The sequence below is a fragment of the Homarus americanus genome, unplaced genomic scaffold (genome assembly GCF_018991925.1).
Source record: "Homarus americanus isolate GMGI-L3 unplaced genomic scaffold, GMGI_Hamer_2.0 scaffold26351, whole genome shotgun sequence".
Lineage (NCBI taxonomy): Eukaryota > Metazoa > Arthropoda > Malacostraca > Decapoda > Nephropidae > Homarus > Homarus americanus.
This window is the reverse complement of record NW_024724368.1, coordinates 7,029,980-7,040,681: the sequence shown is the minus strand read 5'-3', so window position 1 is coordinate 7,040,681 and position 10,702 is coordinate 7,029,980. Positions and strand designations below refer to the sequence as shown.

Below are 10,702 nucleotides of genomic sequence, written 5' to 3'. Positions count from 1 at the left end.
TTCATTTTATAGCTTAAATAGAATATGTCTGGTAGGGAAATTGATACAGAAGAAAAAACTATGATTAAATAGAGAAAATAGGGCCTCTAAGGTACATATAGGAAAGAAAAGATAGCCTATGTAATATGTCGAAAAATGGAGAAATGGGTCGGATAATTTATGCAGAGATATACAGTATTTAGGATTAAAAGGTCGCACTGGAGGAATTTAAAAATATAACTTGAGATACATTCATATTCATGTTTAATTTTTTATAATTTACCTGTTCGCGACCTAGATTTGGGTTGACGGGGAGTGTCACCGCTGCCATCCGTCCGTGTGTTAGTTAGCTTCTGTTTGTAATCAAGATACCCGAATCTCTTGAAAGGTCTTACGCAGCCACTTCATACCATAGGTTCATCGAGTCAGCCTTCGGGATGACTTTGTAGATTATTATAGTTAATCTCTTGAGGATCATGAGGTCACGTGAGTGGCTGGAGGAGTATATACCACCGCTATGTACATTCTTATTATCATGCCCTAAAAAAAAAAAGTCGTGGTTCTACAGGATTAAGGTTATGCCCCGTTCCCGTGCACGAGGAAACATGAACAGTAGTGTGTTAAAAAAATGGTGAAATGCAGTGACAGATTTATTGCTGAAGACGCTTTATAATCATATATCTTAAAAACAAATTGTTTGTGAGAGATACATCCGAGGAACAACAGTTTAATGAGTCACTGTTATTGGCCAGTTAAACCACTTAAAGATCTGATGAAGTAGGCGATACAAGGTCAGTGTATTGTGTATAAGATAACTCATTGTATAGTTTTATTTAGAGAACAAACAATTATTTTCTGTACTGTATAAAACCCAATTCGTGGCAGTAGTTAATGTCATTAGTTTATGTCCGTAAGTTACTATACTTTAATTTCATGTTTGTGAGTAAATTTAACTTAAAATCAGTGTTCTATTGTCAGTGAATACATCAGTTACTGGTATGCTCTAAAAAATAATTACATTACCATATCCCAGGATGAAATACACATAAATAAAAAAGCTATTGGAGCAGTTTATATACAGGAACGATCATGTAGATAATCGTAATGCAAACTATAGCTAAACAAGTAAGAGATTTAGGTTGGTTATGCCGTTGTACTAAACGATGTCTTATGTGAAACTGAACAGATTTGACCGTACCCGTATAAGAACCAATTTCCTATATCTTGTGGCAATTAATACAAAGTTATCCCTGTTTGAGAAACGATTCAGTTGTATTTTAAAGCTTGATCAGACGATTATGCCTACTGTATATAGGTTCTGTAGTAGACTTGTGGAGAGGATAGATAATAGGGATGCTATGTTGCTTCATTATGAGGTGCCAAGTAGAGACCTGAAGGTGTATTGTCGCCGTTGTCAGGAGTTTTGGGGTGACTTGTTTCTGAGATGGTTGCTCTGTTGTTACTATTGAAATCCGCAATATTCAAGAGGTTACCAACACCGCCAGATTGGGAGTTGACGTTATCAGAGGGAAGGATGTATTCTACGTTTGGGTTACTAACACCAGTCTGTAGTTCCAGTGGCACTCCAGCTTGGCTAGTAGAGTCGCTGAGGCTCGCTAGATATTCATCGGATATTTTCACTTCGCCGCCGCTCACTAAAATTGCATCATTCTTTGAAGGCGTGAAGACCTCATGTGTTGGAGGGAAGTAACTTTCGCCGGATTTATCCACTTCCTGCTGTTCCAAAGACATTGCAACAATACCTGTGTTGCCATTAGAATTTCCTCCGTCGTCAATGGATGAAGGGTCATGGTCAGTGCTGGGATGGGTTTCACCATTCTGCAGTCCTAAGTGAATTGGAACACTTTCTCCATTACTTGCAAAGTTATCGTAGTTTACAACGTTTCCATCTCCAATGTTTGTCTCATTAATGTTTACAGAGCCATCACCAACTTCCAAGCTTTCGGCATCATCCTCAGTAAATTGTTCAGCACCAACAATTAATTGACTGTCGCCTTGGACTGCTGAGTTGAGGGCGGTCTGGAAGTCTATACCACCAGGCAGGGTCGGGTTATCTCCTTCACCATAGTTGATGAAGTATACTTCGGGGCTCTTAGACGGAGGTGCAGGGAATTCGATGACCCGCTGACCCTGGTCTGATTTGTTGCTGAGGATATACACAGTGTTCCTCTGCCTGGGGGGCGGCACGATGATGGGTTCAGGTCCTCTCTGGCCGGCTTGGATGAACAAAACATTATGGTTTATTTTGGGTGGAGGGATCACTGGTGGTGGGCCATATACATGTGATTGTTCAGGAGCGTTGAATAGGAACAAGTGACGGGTGATCTTAGGAACTACACATCTACCATCTACATGAAGGATTTCACCATCTTTGCAGTCATTAATGGAGTTGTTCGAACCAGACGGCTCAGGCAGAGTGTAACCCTGAGGTGCAGCGGACGTGACTGCCATAAGAGATGAAACCAAGGTCTGTAGAACAGAAAAATGATAGATGTAAAAGAATGTCTAATTCCTCCCTCATCTACGATTGACTGACCCGCGATTTTTACGAAAACTATACTGTATAGCTAACCAAAGACATGACTCAAGTAAAGGATATAACGTAATACAAATTTAATTGAAAAGTGACCGAGAAAAAGGTTGTGACGATGTTGAGAGTTATATAAATGTTTTCGTGTCAGACCCTGAAAACAGAGCTGTCGTGGTGTGCTACGAGAGACTTGTTAGCATATTGCCCACTCAAAACTCCAGAAGTTAGTTTTTCCGGCATTGTATACGAGCATTGTACTCTCTGTCGTAATGGAAAAATCAATGGAAAATAATTGAAAATTATTAATTCACTCTGAAATCTTGAAGTTATATCGACATGTATTGACAAAAGATAAACCAGTCATCAGAACTGATAAAACTAAAAAAATTACCCGCTGCAGTTTGGACAAGTTTATTTATAAGCAAAACGCAGGAGGTACAGCCTGCAAGGAGGGAGTTAGACCTTTTTATTGTCTGCTCCACCCGGGTCTGATAGCCAGTCGAGCAGGATTAATACGTATTATGTATTTATCTTTTATTTTACATTATTAGCTTTTGTTTTCTGCGTAAAGTTGCGTAGATGAAGATATTCTGACCTCTGCACCGAATTAAAGTAATAATTTATAAAGATATAGAAAAACAGTGACTTTGAAGTATCCTACGGGGAAAACACCATCCAAACAGTTCACTGATCAACACGGGACGCGAGTGTATCTAGTTAACGCTTAGTAAACTTTAATTATCATTGAATTTACGCTACAGTGGAAGAGTTTAGCAAGGAAGACTCACCAGAAGCTTCATGGTGGAGTGTGGTGTCTGCCGAGATGGTTCACTGCCTTATATATACACCTCCACTCTCCCTCTTCCTCCTCTCCCTTGTCCCCTCCCTCCTTCCCACTGCCTGGACATGAGAACCACTCACCCTGTAGTATGTTATTGTGTAAGGTCACTGATTAAAGGTCAATGGATTCATCTAACTTAATTGTTTTTCATCCAGTATTTGTATCACGTGTGTGTACACATACATACATACATACATACATACATACATACATACATACATAGTACAGTATACATATAAATCAAGTTTAATAGGGATGATCGCCAATTAAGTTTTAAAAAACATCTGACGTTTTTGCCAAATAAGTATTACATTTTGTATTTATGCCCACAGCTTAATGGAAATGAAGTCCCATATGGCAAAAGTTGTTCCGTTTCATTTAAGACGACGTGTACCTTCATAAGATAGCCTAATTATATCGGAAATAGGTTTGGTTAGGTTATGTATGAAACTATTCATATACAGTATACTCGTATGCATTGTCTACAACTCTACATTATCGTTTGTGGCCAGTAGAAGTGTTCATAAAGAATAATTACTTAAAAGTTACCGCTATTTTGTAATGGTAAATTGATGTGAAACACTGGATCAGCGTTTATGGTAAAGATTCTTATGGTCTACATCCTGAATTAATTGATAATGTTTCTTTAAGTTGATGTAACTCCTTTCCTGTCATTTCCACCACTCGAGTTATAATATTATCCCTATTATTTATCCTATTTTTTTAATGTCTATCCCATTCTTTACCCCAAACACAAGTGGGGAAGAGAGATGAGTCTATGGATTGGGATAGTTTTAGGAAATTAATGGACAGAGAATAAACCTAAAAGTTCAGGAGGACAACAGAAAACTATTTTAGATAATTGTTAATAAACTTGTTGAATTTAGTTTACCGATCGGATAACAAGTGGAGGTTTGACCTACCGTATAAATGATGAAAAAATACTAATAATGAACTTGTGTGGGATGATGTTTGACACACCTGTAAAGACACTACAGAGGAGGGGCCGAGACTTACCAGTTTTGTGTTTATAAATGCTTTTGATAATGGCCCCCCCCCGCCCTGATAAATGTGGATGTTTTAGTGAAGAAAAGCAAAATTCAGCTAGGACATGCGAGTTCCTCTCTAGACTCACTCGTCTAGAGGAAAATTAATGGAGAATAAAGTAATGAGGGAAAAAAGGATGAGCAGATTGGTTTGAAATTTGTGAATGACCAGATCAGCCAACTCCAACTTGTAGATACTAGTTCAGCTTAGTGACAGGAAAAGTGAAAGTGGGTTCCATAGTCATGACTGCCTGTTAAGGACAATGTTAATACAGACAGTGCTGTATATTAAGTCTTCGTTACGCAAGGGGGCAACATGGGTGACACTGCACTCGACGTTCTTCACTTCCCCAAATTGTGAAGTTAGGTGGCCTTTTACAGATGGCTGGACTGAGACTGCATCTGGATCAAACCAGTACTCCTTAGGACAGGAAGATAGCAATACCCACTGGGCCGCGTCTCCTTTTATAGGGAAACTAAGCAATGAAAAATTCGTTATTTTTTTTATTTTTTATTATTCAGTAAGTGTATTAAACATTCATACCAACCAAAGAAAAATTAATGATTGTAGATTAAAGCGACTGGAGAAATTGTGACGGTTGAGCCGAGATTAGAGCTCAGGGCGAAAAGGAAGCACTCTTGTGTGGTGACACTATGTACACACACACACACACACACACACACACACACACACACACTTATGACTTGGTTGACAATCTGTCTTATCCGTGAAAACTGGTAAACGCATTGCCTGGGTTAAAGAAGTATTAAATATATTATCATGTACCTGTATTTGAAACGCCGCAAATTGTATGTGGAAGCAGAGACAAGTTCACGGAGAGAATTGCGAGGTGCAAGTTGTAAAGAAGGTATTAGTAATTATAGTGTGTCAACGGTGAATTGATAAGGAGAGCTAAAATATATTATACAAATGAAAGCTAAAGTGTTACAGGATGGCTATGTATAAAATGGAGGTGGGAGTTTGGATCACGCATGGGGGGGGGGGGTGATTTTCCCTGCCTTTAAAGGTAAATTAATTTCGTAAACCTGAGTCATTAGGGAAAAGATGCCTGGATATGTTGAGATTGAAGGAGTAATGACGTGAGTTGTAAATAAATGTGAATAAATACTGATAAAATGTTTCTTGAACTTGTAATTCTCAATAAAAGGTTTTAATTGTTTGTCTTATAAGGCTCGGGCTGTTAACATTTTAATTGTAACTGTTGCTTCAGGTTAGATTTTGTCAAGTTTTAGGGAACAGTTGAAACTCGTATCCATTGCAGAGAAGGATGATATGGACGATACGAGTTATTTTGTTCCAAGAGATAAGTTACATTGAATCTTGGGTTCTGATTTAGGACACATTGGCGATAGAGGTGTAGAAGTAAGTGTATTTTACCTGCGAGACATGGGTAGCCTTTGACTTTTAGAGACATAATCAAGTAGGGGTTTAATGTTACCGCAGTTTGAGATGAGAGTGGAGGTGGTGTGCTGGTGATCTATAGACAGACAAATGGTTAACGGTGTGCTGAATATAGTGTGAGCTTGTTGATATGTAAATATTTGTACAGAGTTTCTCATGGTTTCTAGTCATCGAGAGGTCATTACTAAGTTAAAGTTAGGCTGAAACAAGAAAACAACGTTGGCAGCATTAACTAAGAATAGTAATTCATTCATGATTGCACAAATACTAAGGTTTGATCCAGGTAATAACATAGAAAATAGTCATGAAGGAAATTTGACATGGACCTCCTATCAAATTTCCAAAGGCTTTTAAGGTATCTAATGAAACGGTAGGTGTTAATTTAAAGTTATCACGAACAGGCAAATCTGATGAAGGAGGAAAGATGTTCTGCAGTGGAATGGTCTCTAGACGAGGGTCAGATTGCTTGTCAGAGGTGTGTAGAGAAGGGATATGGTAACCTGGGCCGAGGCTGGAATTTGAGCAAAAATAGAACATCACAGTGAGATTTACCATTTTTATACTGATTTGTTTTGTATATGTAGTTACAGCGGTGATGATAGGAGGGGTAGAATATAAGAGGAGTGTGTTTGTGTGTTGTGCAGATGTGTGTACAAGGACCAAACGTATGTACTGTGTGGCGTGGTGACCTATTTTTAAGGTAGGTTCATGTAACTTAGAATATACTTTTTACTCTTAACGTATAATTGATTTTAGAAAGACAAGGACAGGGAGACACAAAGGAATATTTAGCCGATAGCATCGTTGAAAGCATTTACATGTTGAAAATTCCTCCCTTGCAGTATCTAGTATATGCTAGGCTTTGAGTTATCGTTGTGCCTCGTTGTGCAATTCATTCCTGGGCTTTGTAGTCTAAGTAAGCAGGTCTTTGTCTTGTGCTTGTCCCAGATTATGACTTTCTCGACAATTGCTTCCATGCATCACGTACTAGGGTTTAAAATTCAAGACCAGATACTTGGTGTGAGCACAGTTGGGTACAGGGAGCTGTTACGTCAACATGTACTAACTATACGAAGAGCTCGCCCTTGTCGTCTTACTAGTAATTACAGTACATAAGCTTGTCATGTCTAATGCTTAAAGCGATATTTACGTACTTTAGTTTTTTAGGTGGATTTTGTATAAATTAATGGAACAGCGAACTCGTACTTTGCAACGAAGATTTCAATGAGAGAATATTTTGTCTGCCATACAAGAGCTGTGGTTTAGCGTATTGTGCATCTGTTTTAAATACTAACTACTACTTTTGTCTATTTGTTTTGTGTGGATATCTATGTCTGCCCTTTGATTCTCTTGACAGGGAGTAATTATGATCCATTGGGAAGACCAGGATAATAGGAGGATTGGCAAGTGACCTCTTATATGGGAGTTCTCACGGGGTGATTTGGTTACTCGTGGATGGAGGAGCTAAAGGGGAAAAATTTATGTAGTCTTAATATGTTTTACGCTCGTGGAATATCAGATTTTTATAGGGATAATTTGCGTTAGGATTTGCTGTTTCGGGATAAGTTATGGTGGTCTAATGTTATAATTCTTTTGATGATTAGAAGCCTGCTTGTTAAATGCATTACTTGTTGGTAATACTGTATTAACTTAGCATTGGTTGCATAAATATGAAACAAATTATACAAAAATATTAACTCAGGTTTTAGGTGCAGGTAATGTTTTAAATAATGTTACTATAATTAAAAGCAAATATTTGGAATGTTGCATAAAAAAAATATTGAAATATAAAGATATTGACGCGCGAGATTATATCATATGCAATAAATTGTGATTATATATATATATATATATATATATATATATATATATATATATATATATATATATATATATATATATATATATATATATATATAATGAAACATTGTCAATGAGTTTTAGATAGATTCTTTTATGTAAATACAGATAATCTTTACTCCCATATATCTTTGGTGATTGGCTGTTTTCATTCTCAGAAATTTCGAATTGTTGAATGAAAAAGAAAAATTCTGTACTCTACCAAACGGGGAACAAATTTTCATTCACTTGTATATTGTTTATTGGTTTCGACGTGTTTAATAATATTTTCCGGACTTTATTGAGATTTTCTTTTGTTCAGAACCAGCAATATGTTACTCCCCAAATAAGAGAGAGAATTATTTTACGTTTAATTATTTACAACTAATGTCAGACGTATTTAATGGCGTCCATGACTAATATCTTAACTAACATGCGCACTTTAAAGATCCTTATTGTTCAAACGCAGTAATATAGTTTACCATCAACATAAAAGAACACAGCTTTTATTACTTTTGTGATTCAGCATTTTATCTTGGCCGTGTGAATCTCAGCAGCCCATCCAAGTCCCGGGAAGACGAGACGATGGCTGGGAGTTCTGAGAGCTGGCATGTTTTTGTTATTAATTTATCAGTCTTGTACGTAGCAGGAAGGTGATATGATCAGACATACCATTAGGGGTGTTAAATACTAAATTGTGATGCAGAACATTGTTTATTATAAAAAAGTTAAATATACAGCTAAGACTATTTTTTACACTCAATTATTAACTCAGGCACACGCGATAAAAACAAGTTCTTGAGCGAGCAGTAGTTCTCTGGAGACTAAACATAATAGGGTGAAAGAACATTGTACTTGATGGTATGTTTATTACAACATTAATACTGAAGCCAGTTTCCCCCTTGGCTCTTAACCGAATCATTTTGGTTACGTTATCGTGAATATTTTTTTGTCTTTTTAGGCTTTATAACCCCCCATCATCTCCATAACTACTCACAAGCTTATCATCCTCTGTATATTCCCCCACAAGACTTCCAGCGTCTAAACCAAAACTGCTCCCCACGTTGTCGTTGTAAACACCACTGTTATCGACAAAGCCGCTGCCGCTATCAACAATGCCGTCAACACCACCAATATAAGCGTCATAATCTACATCGCCCTTGAAGTCACCACCACCATTGATATTAGTGTCATAATCTACATCGCCTTTGAAGTCACCACCGCCATCAGCAATCCCTAGTATACCAATAGCATCTTCGCCTCCAGTAAGACCCTCAGCGCCACTGATGAGCTGACCATCGTCTTGAACTGCGGAGTTTAGAGCAATCTTGATGTCTAAACCATCGGGCAGTGTCGGATAATCACCTTCGCCATAGTTGATGAAGTAGACCTCGGGATTCTTTGGCGGGGGCACAGGAACCTCGATGACCTTCTGAGCTTGATGTAACTGTTTGTTGAGGACGTACACAATGTTGTTCTGCCTAGGCGGCGGCAAGATGATAGGCTCAGGAGCTTGAACCTCATCAGGAGTGCGGATGAACACGATGTTTTGTTCTACCTCGGGTGTAGGGATGAATGGCGGAGGTCTGTAGGTTTGGGGCTGCTCAGGGGCGGTGTATATATAGAAGTGCTGAGTCACCTTAGGGAAAACACAGGTACCGTCTATATGAAGGACTTCGCCATGCTTGCAGCCTCCGTCAGCAAGTTTATGGGCAGTGTATTTGGGAAGGCTGTATCCTTCAGGTGCAGGAGATGCTCCGGCCACGAGTGCTAATGTAAGGGCCTGAGGAGCATGGAATAAAGTAAATAGTTACATACTTCTTATAGTGCGAGGCAAAACAGTGTATTGAAATAACGTTGCATTTAAAGTCCTCAGTCCTCCCGTATAGTTATAATATCATAACCAAATATTAATTACATATGAATTACTCTTTGTAAATGTAGACTTCACACTCCAGATATTATATTTTTTCAGTGATATTGAAAGAATTATTCATGATTTGTGATTCCTTCGCCGGGATCTTCCTTAAGGCAAAGGTTTACCAAAATAAACCTCGCACCATTAATGAGCGAAAGGCAAACATTCACAGCCAGATTTAAGCCATTGAAGAAATCCCAATATGGAAATTGGTTCACAAATAATGGGCATGTTAGCAAAATATCGGGGCTACCAGCGAGTGAATCACCCGGCATTATACTTGATTTTTTTTAATCATTAGTGTGGCGTAAGTGTTTTAAAACTCAAACACGTTCGTTCACTCACTTAGTCACTTCCCCTGTCGGGCCTCAAGCGTGACGTACCCGAGGTAATAGAGTACAGTTACAAAGCAGTTAGTAAGGTGGTGGTATAAATTGAGCGAGTGAGTGACTCGTTAAACATATAGGGCTTTTTAATCAATATTTCAGATAATTTTTAACAATCAGGTGAAGATGAAAGAGAACCCCTGGTACGCTGCCTCTTATTTACAGCGCATTATTTGCTGCCTATAAGTACTGAGCTAGACTGCTTGGGTGGTGTATGTATGGTAAGTCGTGGTAGGTCATAGAAGTAGTCTAGGAACATACTATAACATTACAGCATACAGGACGTATCGTCAAATAAAAGGTAATTTGGTACATGACTCCCCTCCATCCCCAGATCCCTCCCTCCCCAGATCCCTCCTCCCCCAGATCCCCCTCCCAGATCCCCTCCTCCCCTCCCCCCCAAAAAAGAATAAGGCCTAATTTTAGGTCCGTATGTTCTCTTCCTCTTCACGTTTAATTCCGTGTGTCTCATTATCAGCCATTCAGGTAAAGTCGCGCATTAAGCTAAATCTTACCTTCTTTTTATTTATTTATTTATTTAATTTTTTGTCAGTTATCTTGTTTCAATATTTTCTCGGTGAAAAATGTGCCATTGTTAGACTGGGAACTTGAGGGCGTTTGTTGATACAGTACTGTTGTCTGGAATTGCCTTTTATTTAAGAAATTGTTTTTATTTCTTTTGGAATTTGAGTGATTCATGGCACTTTGTTTCAGCTTTA

The 10,702-nt window shown here is 38.3% G+C and overlaps 1 protein-coding gene across 1 annotated transcript; it reads right to left on the bottom strand.

The window, feature by feature from the left end:
• Positions 1–616: 616 nt before the first annotated feature.
• Positions 617–3,337, bottom strand: LOC121864297. Its single transcript, XM_042363385.1, has 2 exons — positions 3,319–3,337; positions 617–2,469 (listed from the first exon to the last, which is right to left on the bottom strand). Exons 1-2 carry the CDS (start codon positions 3,328–3,330, stop codon positions 1,336–1,338), a joined length of 1,146 nt encoding a protein of 381 aa, XP_042219319.1. The 5' UTR covers positions 3,331–3,337; the 3' UTR covers positions 617–1,335.
• Positions 3,338–10,702: the final 7,365 nt, after the last annotated feature.